The sequence below is a fragment of the Macrotis lagotis genome, chromosome 8 (genome assembly GCF_037893015.1).
Source record: "Macrotis lagotis isolate mMagLag1 chromosome 8, bilby.v1.9.chrom.fasta, whole genome shotgun sequence".
In the NCBI taxonomy this organism is placed as follows: Eukaryota; Metazoa; Chordata; class Mammalia; order Peramelemorphia; family Peramelidae; genus Macrotis; species Macrotis lagotis.
The window spans coordinates 59,039,613-59,056,042 of NC_133665.1; the positions used below are offsets into that span (position 1 = coordinate 59,039,613).

General features: G+C 42.7%; 1 protein-coding gene across 1 annotated transcript in view; it reads right to left on the bottom strand.

Moving 5' to 3' along the window:
- Positions 1-6,252: 6,252 nt before the first annotated feature.
- The window catches only part of HS3ST6 (heparan sulfate-glucosamine 3-sulfotransferase 6), a 32,308-nt gene continuing 22,130 nt past the window's right edge, over positions 6,253-16,430 (bottom strand). Inside the window, exon 2 of the mRNA XM_074197209.1 lies at positions 6,253-7,190. Coding sequence (XP_074053310.1) covers positions 6,572-7,190 — 619 coding nt within the window. The 3' untranslated portion in view covers positions 6,253-6,571. The remainder of the gene's footprint in view (positions 7,191-16,430) is intronic.

Genomic DNA, 16,430 nt, shown 5'->3' on the forward strand with positions numbered 1-16,430 from the left:
AAAGAAAGAAAACAAACTGAATGGAAAATCAGTTTGAATTCCGTATCTGGAACTTATTACAGTAAAATTTTTTTGAGATTCAGTTTCCTCTTCTGTAAAATGGGGGTAATGTTTGTCCTGTCTTGCTAAAGAGGTTGTTGTGAAGATTAAATGAAATCATATATGTGAAAGTGTATCATAAATGGTATATGTGAAAGTGTATCATAAATGGTATATGAGCCAACTACTTTTCTCTTTCTACAGTCTTTAATTCAGGATTTCATTAAACTCAACATAAACAAAACAGACTTTTACCCCCTCCTCCAAATTCCTTATTTCTATTGAGGGACCAGTTACCAAGTTTGCAACCTCAGTCATCCTTGACTTTTCCTACTCTGTAATCATCCCCTCCATATGCAAAGTCTTACTGATTTATCTCCACAATATCTTAAATCTGTGCCTTTCCCTTCACCTTTACAGCCATCATGTTAGTTCAGGTCCTCATTGTCTCTCTTTTTTTTATAGGTTTTTTTTTTTTTGCAAGGCAGATGGGGTTAAGTGGCTTGCCCAAGGCCACACGGTTAGGTAATTATTAAGCGTCTGAGACCGGATTTGAACCCAGGTACTTCTGACTTCAGGGCCGGTGCTTTATCCACTGCGCCACCTGGCTGCCCATTTCTCATTGTCTCTTGCCTAGACTAAAGCAGTTGCTCCTTGATTTGTCTTTCTGTTCACCACCCTTCTGTCTTCTCTAATCCAACCTCCACCTAGCAGTCAAACAAAAAAAGTTTTGCTGAGTAAGATCCAGGACTTACTATCACATTCCCAAGTACAAAAATCTTCAGTGATTGACTCTCTGTTGCCTTTTGGTTAAAATGGAAACTCCTGGAGCAGCTAGGTGGCACAGTGGATAGAGGGCCGGTCCTAGAGCCAGGAGTACCTGAGTTCAAATACGACCTCAGACAATTAATAATTACCTAGCTGTTGGCTTTGGGCAAGCCACTTAACCCCATTTGCCTTGCAAAATCCTAAAAATAAAATAAAATACAAATTCCTCAGACAAGTATTTGAGGCTGTCCACAATCTAAGTTCAATCTATCTTTTCAGTTTTATATTCTTCTTCTTCATATATTCTATATTCCAGTCAATATTGACTTTCTCCTGTGGTCCAAACTCAACTTTCCATGCAAATAGATTGTAGCCCATGGCTTGAATGCAGTCCCTCTTCAATTATGATTTTTTTATATCCTATTCTTCCTTTAGGACTCTGCTTATCTGCCACTTCCTCCATGAAACCTTCTCTGATTCTCCCCAATTAATACTCTAACATTTCCTTAAATTACATTTTTTTACTTACTTGCATACATTTTATCCCCCTAAAAATTTAAGTTTTTTTTTTATGAGCAGAGGCACTTTATTGTCTTTGTATCTCCAAAGCACTAGCCAGTGCTTTGCATGCAGTAGTTTTTGTTGAATTGAATGGAAATGGAGTCTACACACACTTAAAGGAAATTGGTATTTGTAATAGAATGTATACTGTAACTGGAGTTAGAACACTTAAGAGCTGAATCTTCAAGGCACCACCTGTCTTTCAACCCTACTTTAGTTCCACCTGGCTCAATTTGGTACTCCATGGTACTCCATCCTCCACCAGATCTCTCCCATTAGTGCATAAAGTCTCCCCGGTTCATATTCTCAAGGAACTCCATCATTCTCCCTTTCATCAGACATGGGCCCATTTCCCTTGCTCTTTGAATATTCCTTAGAGGCAATCAGGCTCCCATCCTTCAATTACCTTAGAGAAATCATTCATTCAGTATTTTTTCTGACTGAATTTGGATCCAAGTGTCTTGGCTTAGGTTTCATGAGATCTGGGGCTAGACATCATTGAGATTTGGGGGTAGCTGGGTAGCACAGTGGATAGTGCCAGGTCTGGAGTCAGGAAACTCATCTTTCTGAGTTCAAATCTGGCCTCAGGCACTGACTAGCTGTGTGACTCTGGGCAAGTCATTTAACCATATTTGACTGAGTTTCCCCATCTAAAAATGAGCTGGATGGAGTAGGAAACAAGTCACTCCAGTAATTTTGCCAAGAAAAGCCCAAATAGGGTCACAAAGAGTTGAACACAACTGAAATGACTGAACAATCACAATTATTGAGAGAAAGCAAGGGGCAATGGGGGGAGAGAAATTTGGGGAGAACACTCATTTTTGAGAAGTCAAAGCACCTGAGAAGCTTCTAGAATTTTATTGGCAAAAGAGCAATTAAAGAAGTAGGAAGAGATAGTAGTGGCTGACAATTGGTTTTTACTTGAGATTCTTTCTGCTCATTTCCGGGCAAAGACAGGTGAACAATCTAGTTTCTTCTTCTGAGAAGAGTCGGGAAATCTACCATAAATAAATAAGGGTTTGCAACTGAGCCACCAAGTGCCTTAAACAAGCATGGCCAAGAGGCAATTTGCTGAGACAATTAGCCATGAGAAATACCAACAAAGATTGAGGACTGAATACCTCACTTTCATTTGGTATGAAAAGAGATTTTATAGTGATCCTTCAGGGAGTGTGCTTTGTTTGTGTTTCTGGTTCAACTATCCATGCATTTTGTCTTTCTTATAGAGCAGAAGCTGAAAAGGCTAGAAAGCTTCTCTACATTTCAGGTTATCAGGGAGAAGGAAATCCTCCTTGGGAAAAAAAATGGTAGATGGACTTAAAAGTAGAAATAAAGAAGACAAATAAATTTAAGTAGGGAAAATTCCAATTGTAGAGAAAAGTGAAGAGGGTCAAGCTGGAATCTCTTAGGACGCAGCAATTTCTCATTCCCCAAGGAAAGAAAATGTGAAGTCACTAATGCCATCAGGAGAGAGATCATTCAATAAGAGGAAGAAGAAATGAGTGGTAATGATTGAGGACTCCCATCTTGAGAGGGACTGAGGCAACCATTTGTCAACCTGCCATGAACAATAGAGAGGTATGCTGTATTCTGGATCATGTATCCAGAATATGAAGAACTTCCAGAATTATTAAACCTTATGACCACTATCCACTTCAGGAAACTCATGTGGTGACAGATGATATCACCAGAAGGAACACAAAAAGGATTCCTGAGGAGTGTGAGATCCTGGGCCAGAAAGTGAAGGTCTTAGGGGTACAACTGGTCTTCTAATTACTGTTGCTGTTTAAGAGGGATTCAGATGGGAACAGCAGACTTGGAAAGTAAGGAACAGCTGGTTAAGAAGAGGCATCTGAGAATGGAATTTCACATTTCCAAACCACAGTTTAAAAATATAGGAATGGATTGGCTAATATGCAGGTTAGTTTTCCTGAACTAATTTTTTTCTCTCTTTTATTCTTTGTTATAAAGGATGGCTGAGGGCAGGGAAGGAAGGACTGGAATGGTGAAAGACTACACCAAGAAATGTATGTGATGTAACAACAAAATATATCAATTAAAGCTTTAAAATAAAGCAATAATGGTAGCCAGGAAAGGAATGCACCTAATGTAGAACTGGGTTCTGATTAGACTGATCGATGAAAAAGGAAAAATGGAAATCATTGGGACAAGACCATTTCATTATACTGTGACAGAGGAAAGCAGGTTCTTTCTGGTTTTCAGAGAGAGCAGATTTGAGAGGGTTCAAAGAGAGGAAAGGTAGGATCCAATAACCTCTTACTCTGGGGGTTGTGATGGGGGGGGTAGGAAACCAACCCAAGAAGGACGGGATCACTTGACTTCATCAGGAACAGGTCATGCCAGACTAATCTCATTTCCTTTTTTGACAGGGTCACTAGACTGGGAGATCAGGGGAATGCTTTAGCTACAACATGCTAAGGTTTCAGTGAAGCATTTGACAAAATCTCTCATGTTATTCTTGTGGACATGATGGAATGATGTAGGCTAGGTGATGCTACAGTTAGAATTTTTCAGAACTGGTTAAATAACCAGACCCAAAGCTTTCTCTTGCTTCTAGGATATAACCTCATTTATTATTTAAAGTCCTCCATAATTTCTTTCCAGATTTATTTCCCACTACTCCACTTCATACAGCATCTTCTGACTAAACTTAACTATCTTCCTCCCCAGTATATTCACAGCGGTCATTCTCTATCCTTGGAATGTACTTTCTCTTCATTTCCATCTTTCAGAATCCTTATCCTCCTTCAAGATTTAGCTCAGGTGTTCCCCATTTCATGTACTCTTCTTTGTTCAACCCAAAAAATCTGGTCTCCCTCAATAGAATATTCCTCAGTATAATATAAGTTTATTGAGGATTTTTTCCTTGTTTCTTCAATATTTAACACAGTGTATTGCATATAGTAGGTGGATGTTTGTTAAATTGAATTGCCCAAAAGAATTGGAAATTAAGTGCATGTCCTTCAATTCGGAAATGGCTTAATAAACTGTGGTATATGTATGTCGTGGAACACTATTGTTCTATTAGAAACCAGGAGGGACAGGAATTCAGGGAAGCCTGGAAGGATTTGCATGAACTGATGCTGAGTGAGATGAGCAGAACCAGAAGAACATTGTACACTCTAACAGCAACATGGGGTGATGATCAACCTTAATGGACTTGTTCATTCCATCAGTGCAACTATCAGGGACAATTTGGGGGTATCTGTGATGGAGAATACCATCTGAATCCAGAGAAAGATTTGTGGAGTTTGAACAAAGACCAAAGACAATTACCTTTAATTAAGGGGAAAAAACCATTATCTTATTATGTAATTTTGCTATCTCTTATACTTTCTTTTTCTTTTTCTTTTTTTTTTATACTTTATTTTTCTTAAGGATATGATTGCTCTCTGATCACATTCAACTTAGATCAATGTATACCATGGAAACAGTGTAAAGACTAATGGACTGCCTTCTGTGGGGGGTGGGGGGAAGGAAGCAAGACTAGGGGGAAAATTTGTAAAAGTCAAAATAAATAAAACCTTTCTTAAAACAAATTGAATTGCCCCCAAAATGTCATTAATTAGTCGATTGTGCCTGGAATAGTGGATAGAGAATTGGCCTCGGAACTAAGAAAAGATGGGTTGACCTTTGATACTTAACACTTGTGTGACCCTAGCCAAGTCATCTAATATCATTGGCTCTCAGTTTCCTCATCTATAAAATGAAGGGGTTACACTGGTTGACCTCTGAAGTCTCTTCCAATTCTGCATCTTTGATCTCTGAAAGCTTGGGGAACTGGGGTTCCAATCAAAGGTGAGAATTCTGTCTCCCATGAATCAGGAAAAGGCTATCAGGATCTTTAAGGTACCCAAAAACATACCTTATGAGAACTGGTTGAAGGAGGAAGGATGTTTAGCCTAGAGAAAGGGAGATTTAGAGGGAACATGATAGCCATCTTCAAGTATTTAAAAGAACTATTCAGCAGATGGAGGGATTAGATTTGTTTTTCTTGGCCTCTGAGGGCAAAATTAGAAGCAATGGGAAGAAGCTGCAGGGAGGTAGATTTAAGACTGATGAAAGTAAAACTTCCTTAAAAAGAGTTTTCCCAAAGCAGAATGGGTTGCTTTTGGGAGACAGTGGATTTTGCTTTAAAGAGATCTTCAGGAGGATATCCCTGAAAGGAATATTGGAAAAGGAATTCAGGGATTTTTAAACAAATGACCTCTGAGGTTCCCTTCCAGTTCTCAGATTCTGTGAGATGAGGGACATGTGAAGGATAAAGATTAGACAGATTCAAGTTTTGAATGAAGGAAGAGGGAAGAGAGGAGAGATGATGATTTAGTGAGGGATTTGGGGTAAGAGATGTGTAGGAGATGAAACTTGAAGGGGGAGGTGAATAAGGGATGCAGATTTTAGATAAGGTGGCTAGGGGTTGAGAATGAGGGGTGGGTTTAGGGAAAGAAGTCATCAGGAATTCAAGGTTTTTAAGTAGAGAGATCAGCAGAGGATACAGATTTGGAAGATAATGTCTGCAGTGATGGGTATGTGTATGGGGTGGGGGCTATTTGGAAATTTGGGACAGAGATAGCAGTTGCATCATCATTTGGATGCCAAATACAACTGTCAGCTAGGCACCAGGGCTAAGTACTTTCTGAGAAAGTAGAGTACAGAGTATAGAATGAAGGATAGATTGGCTAAAAGGTCAATCCCCAAAAAAATAAAAAATAAAAAATAAAAAAAAGGTCAATCCCTAGCTTCTGGTTCCTTCCAGTGCCCCTCCCCCAGGTTCTTCTCAATGAGGGACATGTTGCCCAAAGATCACGAGCTACACAAATATGAAAGAGATTAAAACTCAGTTTTTCCATCTTCCCACTTTTCCTCCCCTCCTAAAAAAAGAAAATATCCAGGCAATAGAGACCATAAGAGTTTATGTGGAAGAATATTTATCTGACTGTTTTATTTCTTAAATATCTCTCTCTACTCAGTAAGTGTACAATTGCTTGCTCTCTACTAGGAGAGCAGATATAAATTAGAACCATTGTCAAACTTTTCAAAGCCTGTACGAGGCTGAAGTCCAAGCCAGATTGGGATGGGTATCTTCTGAGATCTCTCCCTTGTCTTGGCTCTTGGCAGCCCCTGCGCTGGCTCAGGGGTTCCCCATCCCAGTCCACTCCCATTAGAATACCCATAATCTGGATCAGTCCCACCCAAAGTCCTGCCCAGTCATCTGATAGAATTTGAGATTGAAGGGCCGATAAAACTCTCGAAGGCGCTGGACCACATGCTCCTCGATGTGAGGGTGGGGTCGGCCCTTGGACTTGCCCAAGCATCTAGGACGGCTGCTGCCTTCTGGCTTCTTCAGGCAGGGGAAGCCTTTGGTCTCATTGAAATAGAAGTGCTTGTCCGTCACAACCCTCTTGAGGCCCAGGAAATCCTGCACTCGGCCCATCTCCCCGGCTGGGTCACTCACCAGCCTCTCACCACTCACAAACAGGAAATGTGACAGTGGGAAGTATTGCAACCAGTTGTCCAGATGCTTGGCATAGATTCCAATGCGCACAGCACTCCACGCAGTATCGACCAGCCCAGTACTGCCATTTCGGAAGGCCAGCGCCTGGAAGCTCGGAATGGATGGGTTCTTGGACAGTGTCTGAGTATAATCTGAGATGGCCCGTGTAACAGGGTTTCGGACAACCACAATCAGTTTGGTGTCCTGGGACATGTTGTGTATTCGCCGAGGGGCCTCTTTTGTCACAAAGTAGCTGGGGGTCTTCTCCATGGTGATTTGGCCATCCAGTGTCCGTGGCATCAGGCTTCTGGGGAGACAAGAGGGCAGAGCACATATTAAACAAGGTGTTTTAGAACTTCTCTACCACTCATGATCTCTAGAGACCATCTGTCCTCCTCATTCTGAGCCTTAGTTTTCTCATCTATAAAAAGAAGTGGTTGGACTACACAAGTCCCTTTTAGCTCTAATTTGTGTGTGTGTGTGTGTGTGTGTGTGTGTGTGTGTGTGTGTGTGTGTGCAACAGTAGGCATTTATATCTCCTTTCTTAGATCAGAAGCTCCCTGAGATCAGATCTGTCTTCCTTTCAGGGTAGCTTCTCACTAAGAATGAAGACCATGCCTCCTTTCCAAATCAAATCCTATGGAACAGGTCATATTGTATAAATAACAGGAAGGACAGCTTGGGAGATCCTGAAGATTGGAAAGACAAACCAAGTCCTTCAGTCTGATTCAGAAATTTCCTTTTAGAAGCCCCAGACTAAATCATTTGCTCTGAGCCTAACCACAGGGTTGGGATTTGGGCTGTTTACTTTTATCCTGGTGTGGTCTAGACAGCAGTTTCCTGGGTCCATTCATGAGAGACTTTGTCTAGAGAGGGGTCTAACCTCAATACATATATACATATGTATATATGTACACACACACATATAAGTATTTTATTTCCCCCCATATTTTTATATTTTTTTAAATGTCACTGTCATTCCTCAATAACTGAACTATCCTTTCAACTGGAGAATTCTCCTTTATAATAAAGTAGTTAAAACAGAACGACTGGCCACATCTGACTACATGTCATCCTATACCTACAGTCCCCCACTTCTCAACCTAGACTAGAAGAATTATCATTTCAACATCAATAATCTTCTCACAACTTTACTGACCCCTTAGTCCCTGGCCACATTCCACTGAATGCCTACAAAAGGCAGTTTAAGGAACATTAGATTTGAAACCTGAGACCTAGATTCAAATCCTGGTCCTTCAACTTACTACCTAAAATTCACTTCATCTCTTTAGGGCCTCATTTTTCTCCTTTATAAGATACGACAATTGGACCAGATACTATCATTCTTATGGGATGGGCATCAAAACTGTTCTCTACTTGTCTTCTGGGGCAGAGGAGGGGAGACCCATTATGTATCCATTCCAGTTCTGGACCAGGACAGAGGACAGAGACAGTGTGAAAGGTTTATTTCTATCATGGTCTGTAACCCTGTTTTTAGAGTTCCCATCATAGTAACTACTGAAGTCCTTAGGGCCTTCGGATCACTAATTGGAATAGCTACAAGTTATCACAATCATTCTTCACAGGGAGCATCTACTCTGGGACACAGTTAATCTTCCTAAAACTCTTTCATTCCATTGTTTATCAGTTCAAAAATCTTGCTGAGTCCCCCAATGTCCAAATGAGGAAAGCAACCCTGGAATGCACCCCAATGTCCAAAGGAATAAACTCTTGTATTCTAAACTCCTCACAATCTGCCCCCCAACCTGTTCAATTTAGCCCTAAATTGCTAACTCTAGACCAACTTTGGACACAGACGGAGCCCTAGCTGCCATCACAAACTGATTCCCATCCAGGCCAAACCCTGAATCCTAGTCCCACACCAGGACTGTTCAGAAGCATAAACCCATTCAAAAACTATTCTCCATCCCTCCCAGAAGATAATCTGTAGAAGAGGCAAACAGAGATGTAAGGGAACCCCAGTGATCAAAGTTTCCAAATGAGAAAGCAATAAAGGTATTTGGCTTCCTGGGATCAGAAAATACCCAATGAATGTGATCATACTGCCTCCCCTTCATTTATACCTTCATTATCTGAGATAATTCTGGGGGCATAATACATAATCCAGTTTCAAGAGGAAACTCGGTGAGGGGTGGGGAACACATCAACAAGCTTTATCCCTTAGCCAGGAAACCTAGGTTTGAAACCTGCCTGGATACTTACTAGTTATCACCTCCAGATAACTAGCTTAACCTCTCTGGGTTTTAATTTCAAATATAAAATGAGAGGGTTGGCCTAAATGATCTCTAGGGGTTCCTCATGGCTCTAAATTCTAAAATGGTCCCCCTCCCCATTGAACCTCGCCCCTGGCCCTCACCTGACCTCTAGCCTCAGTCATAGACTAACCCTTCACCCCAACTGAAGAGCAAGCTTTCCTCCCTGGCTTACAAATGCCTACCATTGATCCTAAAATCCTAAAAGAGCAGAGAGTGTAGCTAATGCTACCCCGTTCCCACTCCCAGGGACTCAGCTCGGAGCCCCTGGCCCCATGATCAGAGGGGTAGAGGGTCAGGATCGTCCATCCATCTCGTCATTCATTTATCTGACAAGCATTTATAGAGCCTAATACTGTGGGGGAGACAAGAGAAGGATGGAGCTGAGCTCGGGGTCTGGCTGGGGAGACAAAATACACAGGAAACAATTAGAGAATGCTAAAAGGTTAGGCTGCGGGAGGCACTCTGTAAATGTTTGCAGAATTTGTTGAATTGAATTATCTGGGCCAGGCTTGGAGCGGAGGCAGGGGTAGAAGTGCAGAAAGAGCTGTTTCCCAACTGCTTTGGGGACTTTGCTCTTTGAGCATCAAGGAGTGGATGGAGAGAGTTGGAATGGACTCTCGCTCCTCCTGTTTCCTGCCTCGGGTCTTGTTTCCTTACAGCGTGACTGCCCCTCAGACAAAGAGGCTGCCCCTCGGGGGCCAGAGGCTCTTCTGAAAAGTTCCTATAAGCACCGCTGGACGCCACTTGCCCTCCCCCCCAACAACAAGCTGGTTTGGTGACTGGTCTGTCTTGGGCTCTGTCCAGCCTCTATCTGCCCAAAACATTCTCTCCTCAAACCCTCTTCCCCTGCTCTTACCCCATGAGAAAACTCCTAGAAAAACCCCAGGGAGACAGAATTTCTCACCTCCTTTTAGGGAACCCCCCCCAAAAAAAACAAAGACAAGAATATGCTTCAATGATCAAAGATTAATAGCCAAAAGATTTGGGGGGGAAGAAAAGGGGAAGAGCAAGTAAAAGCCCAAACCCAAACATTATTTCATAGATTTAGAGTTGGATATAGAGAAGGCAGCCAATCTCTTCATATTATAAGGGAAAAGACAAAAGTGATTAAATAATACCCAAGATGGTAGTCAGGATTTGAATCCAGGCCCTCTGGCTCCAAATCCAGTGCGCTTTCCCACTACACTATGACAATAGGGATGCCTCATCCAGTACTTGTTTAATGAGTGTTTGTTGACTTATTCTCAAGATGTTCCTGCTGGATTTCCGCCTAGGCTGTAGAAGAGGGTCGTTCCCCAACTTCCAAAGACCTAAGGAGACAGATGGAGGCTCCAAGTCTCCAGGGCAGAAACATCTGTTCCCTCCTGAAAGAATGTGGGGCCAGAGTAAAACCTGAAGTCTGTCCTAGATCACAGCCCAGAGACAAGAGAACCAAGGCCTGGCTCCTTCTAGGCTTCGGAAATGAAGAAAGAAGTCACCCCGGCTCCTTGTTTTCTGTACTTTATTGGATACTCACTCTCTCCACCATTCAGGGATCTTGCCTGGTCCTTAATTCAGCTACAATGGGAAGAGGGAGGCAGAGAAAGCGTACAGAGGGGGGAAAGTGCCCCTGCTTGAGAAATAACCTAAGCAAAGGCTTAATAGCTGGTCCAATGTCATTTTCACAGATTTAGAGTTAGTTAAGCACTCTTGTACCCTGGGATCCTAAGATTTAGCACTGGGAAAGCCCTTTCCTCCCTTTTTCAAATGAGAAAAATAAAAGCGATGAGTGACAGGTCCAAAGTCATACAGATAATAAGGAGCAGATTTGGGATCAGAAACCAGCTCATCCTGTGACTTCCAAATCCAGTCCTCTGAGTGATGCTCCCTAATGATTAAAGACAGCAGGTAAACAAAATTTCCCAGGCAACTGAAGACATCTCCAATTCCCTTCTCCCCAACTTAGACTCACATTGGCTTCCTTATTTCCTTTCTCTTCCCCCAAATATTCAACCCTTTAAAATGAGAAAGCTAGAGCAGGGGGCAAGGGTAACTTCACTTCTCTAGCCTAGGACTGAACCAATCACACCCTCAGCACAACCCCACCCATGAGTGGGAAGAACCTGAGATGACCATTTGGGATAGGTGAAGTGTAGAGGAACCTCTTCAGAGCTGAGGTTCAACCAGGATTTTCCTATCTTCCTCAACAAGGAAGGGAGATCAGATCAAGGTATGAAGGAAGGAAAACAGGCAAAAGTTAGCTTTTTTTTTTAACCAGACTGATAGAATCCTAAGATTTATGAGCTAATGGCACTTCAAGAGATAATCTGGTCCAGGATCCTCATTTTACAGTTGGGGGAATGGGTCCAGAGAAGTAGTAAACTATTAAATGCCTTTGGGTATTAGAGTTTTCCATCTGTAAAATGGGGGGGGGGGGGGGGTTGGACTAACAATAGGCCTTTAAGGACTTTTCTAGCCCTAAATCCTATTACCTGTATTAGACTAATAAGTAGTAGGTAGAACTGGAACTTCAGATCTCTGACTTGAGAGCCAGTGTTACTTCCATTGGACCACAATTCCTATCCCTGGTCAATCATGGTCAGAGCTCTTAGTTGATTTGGGGGCCTGAGCACTCTGGCCTATAGTCTGATAACATCCATCTGTACTATCAGAATCCCAGTGGGGTTCCTTCTAACCTATGGAAAGGCCCTGGACCTTCTTGTGATATACAGAAGGACTGAGATTAGGAACAGCTCATACAGGATCTGTCCCTTACATGGTCAATGTGATACCCTCATCAGCTGGAACCCATCTCATCTTCTCATTGATGTGAGGCTGTGAAAGTTGGAGGTTTCCCTTGGCTCTCCTCCCTGAACTACTCAACCAAAGCTGTCCTGGGTTTTTTTTTTTGCTGGTTCTCCCCCTACACAAAGGCTCCCACCAATGCTCTGTAATTACTCCACTGTACATTTTCATTAACTCATACCTTGCCCTAAATTACCTCCATTAATTATTGACGCCCCCTCCTCCTTCCCAAAAGGGACAGCTTCCTGGACTCCTCCACTCCACTGACAGCCTCCCTTTAATTACCATCGTGCTAATTCTCATTAACCTTTGCCAGGTGGCTCCAGAATACTAAGCAGAACCTTCTGGTGACCCATAGAATGCTGACTGGATGCACCCAACTGGTCCGAGGATCCCAGGGATCCTTGTAATACAGTCTTCATCTCCTCACCTAGGACTCTTACTGGTTACTCACAGTCCTTCATCAGCCCAAACAACCACATCTCCCCAAAAAGATTCATCTTGGGGAAAGAGACTTTAGGGTGAAAGATCCCGTCTCTTACCCATCTGGGAATCAGGGTTTGAAGCTCATGACTCCTCAAAGGAACAAATCACACTTGATCATTGGAAAAAAAAAGTCATGAATTTGCAGATAGGAGACCAGGATTCAAATACTAGCTAAGGTCTTTACTAGTTCTGTGATCAGCCTCAGGCTTCCCATATTTAAAATGGGATAACAATATTTGCACTGTTTCCATTTCAGGGTTTCCACGAGGAAAGCATTTTGAAAATGACAAAATACTAAATCCATGTGAGATTTTTATTTATTATATTGTGAAGCTGGTGATGGGACAGTCCATACCAGAGGAACAAGGTGGCAGCCCTGTGGAGCGGTGGGGTCTGGGAAGATCTAGGGTAATAGGTGATGCCAGATGGCCAAATAACAAAGTGATGACATTAGGTGCCAGGGTGATGGGATCACCCTGGGAACCAGGCAGGCACTCTCTTAACAGCTCTCAAAATGCCTATGAGTCTGCCTCCTTTATTGACTCAGACATGGTAGGGGAATGGAAGAAGGGGAAAAGGAGTTAACAAGCTCAGACTCCCAGACCCTCTAATTGCCATCCCAGTAGATGAATTTCCAAAGCCCAGAACAAGCCAGCAAGCAGGGTTTTTGCTCATTCCTGAGAGCCCTCGTATTTTATTCCAGGGAAATTTCAGATCTCAGTGGCGTCTGCCGTCTTGGAAACGTGCAGCTTTGCCCCTCTCCTTGGGCCAAACAAGCCTAATAGGGCGGGCACAGCCTCCATCCCTTGCCTTTCTGACTCAGGTTGGCAATCGGGTTCTCCCATCAACCCCACCCCGGGAAACAATTCCAGCCTGTAAAACCCATCACCCAGAACTAAGAACCCAGAACCCTGTAAATTCCACTCATTGATCCCATTTCTCGGCTCTGGGAGCAACCCTAATCCTTCAACCCCATGGAGAGACCTTCAGATATTTGAGGACAGCTGCTGCATACCCTCTAAGCTTCCTTTACTCTTAAGTTAGAAAACACTCTTATAGTGCCTTCAAAGTTTCATCCCCTCCTTCCCCCCCCCCCTTACACACATACATCCTTCCACTTGCGGATGTCTCTCTTAAATGGCACTCTCAGAACAGAATACAATATTCCCTCTGTTCTTTCTCAGAAGATAGCGGAATTATCATGTGTCTTCTCTCATCCTGGACATTTACACACACATACATATACACATACATATACACTCCCATACAAACAAAGCTAAGTTTAAAATACCCAGAAGCCATATGACACTTTGGGCATAAAATTATTGAAGACATCTTAGGTCTTCACATGAGTGATGGTACCAGGGTGATGAGTTGGTTGTCTACTCGACACCTCAGAAAGTGCTTTCACAGTGAATTCTCAATATATCATCCTGGGTAGGAGTTTAGTAACTGTGCCTTAGAACAGAAGCAGCTGATAAGGGAAGTCCCTCAGGCTTCCCCTCTGGCAGTTCCTGGCAGAAGGCTTGTTGAAGTGGGTGTGATAAGTAGATGATAAGACTGACATACCCTCCTAGGCTATCCCCATACAGTAAATAGGGAAAAAAAATTAAAAAAGAGCTCGCTGTCTCTCTCTCTCTCTCTCTCTCTCTCTCTCTCTCTCTCTCTCTCTCTCTCTCTCTCTCTCTCTCCACTCCCATCAACTGGATGATAGGATACTACTATAAGGCAAGTTGTCAGGGAACTTAGATTACTATGTCCAACCCCCCCCCCTCACTTTACAAAGGAGGAAACTGAGGTCGAACAGAAAAAGAACCTTCTCAGAGTAACATAATAAAAAATAGGTTGATATTTGAACGCCAGTACCCGCTCTTTTCACTGTTAGAACTCTGCATTAGGCTCCTCAGGATTTACAAAAATAAAAGGGGGGGGGAAGGTTGGCAATTAGGTAATTAGGTAATTAAAGGGAAGGGAAGGGAAAGGAAGAAATGAGGGATTCCACAGAGTGATAAGCACATTCCCGCCTGCCCTGGGGAAGGACAGGTGCAGCCTCATGGTGTCTGCTATTTGAAATCTTGTCATTGCTCACCTGCCCTCCCACTCAGTGTCTGAGTCAGACACAGGTCCCCAGGGGGCCTGTGACAGGTGTCCTGCCTGTGACCTCATCAGCTGCGATAGGCAGCCTATAGTCTCTTGTTGGCCCCCTTCCCTTTCCCCTTCAATTATTCAAAGACTCAGAGTTCCTCCTGAACAACAACCTCCGACAGAGGAACATGGGGTACAGTGAGCTGAGGGCTGGAATTGGATGTTCCAAGTTTGAATCTTGCTTTTACTATGGTGTGACCTTAGGCAAGCCACTTAATGACTTAAGGTCTCAGTTTCCTTGTCTGTAAAATGAGGGGATTGGAAGTCGATAATCTCCAAAGACCCTTTCAGATCTAAGTCTTAAGATCTATGTATGGTTTTGGAACTTTGGACAATTGAGGGGTGAGGGAGAACAGAGGTTCAGAGCAAGTCACTGGATTAACCCATAACCCCATTGCATAGTCACATAGAGAGTCCCTAGGGTCAGTCATCAGGGGATGGGCAAGGGGCTAGCACCTTCACAGGCTCAGTTCTCAGAAATGATCCTTCCCCTGAGAGCTGGAGGCAGAGTCACAGTTGCTAGAGATAGAATTGGAGATCACCCAGCCCCTTTTATTTTGCACACAAGAGTCTAATCATCTGAACCCATGTCCAAGGTGATAAATTACTTTTTTCCCCTTTACTGCCCCCAAATTTCTGGGTTGCAGCATATAAACCTGTAAGTTGGGGGGGGGGTGGAATACTCCTAAGGAGGTGTTTCAGAAAGACCTCCTAAAATGGAACTGGGGGTCATCTTCTGGCCTCCAAGCTGTTGCCAGGGCCATGGGGAGGACAAATTATCCAACACATTTTCTCAGATCCAACACTGATAGGAAGCCATTCCAGAAGGCAGCAAGCCTTTATTGACTATGTGTGCTAAAGCCTGAACAAGTACTTTAATCTGACCCCCTCAGTTTTCCCCCACCTCTAAAGCGGACAGTTGGGGAAGAATATTTCTCAGGTCTCTTGCAATTCTAATATCCTAAATTCCCTCTCTTCTTTTTTTTGGTGGAGGGGGATCTGGGGAGGAATAGGGGTAAGGTTGCCAGTTTCAGGGCTCCCAAAATAGGAAGTTTCCAAAGTTAAGCTCTGAGAACTAGAAGTGTTCTTAACTGAGACCCCCCAGTAGTTCTTTATAGCCAGCCCAGAGAGCAGAGGATGTCAGCTATTAAATTCACACAACAGGGTTACCATGGACAGCCCTGTCCAGGAATCAGTATGTGATCATTTTTGAAAAATGTTCTGTTTTGAGCAAGAGACTTCAATCCTAGACCTGTCTCTGCAACTAGGTTACTGTGTATGTGGCCTTGGGCAAACTTATTCCCTGCTCTGGATCTCAGTTTCCTTACCTACACAATGAAGAGTTGGTTTTTTAAAAAATCAAATAAAAAGAAAGACCTACATTCAAAAATATTTTTATCAACTCTTTTTGTAGTGACAAAGAGCTGGAAATTAGAGGAGTGTCCATCTAATGGGAAAGGACTGAATAATTTATGGTATATGAATGAAATGAAATATTACTGCACTGTAAGAAATGACAAAAGGGATGGTTTTGGAAAATCTGGGAAGACTTAAAACAACCAATGTAGAGAGAAGTGAGCAGAGCCAGGAGAACAATATATAGAAAAACAACTTTGAAAGATTTTAGAACAATAATAAATGCAAAGACCAACCACCATGCCAAAGTACTAATGATGGATCATGATATCGACCCCTGACCTAGACAAACTGAAGATGTAGAATGAAACATAAATTTTGGACATAGTCAACATGGAAATTTGTTTGTCTTGACTATGTATATTTGTTAAAAGATATTTTATTTTATTTTATTTTTTTAATGGGAGGGGAAGGATAGGGGTAAGAATATTATTGGAGAA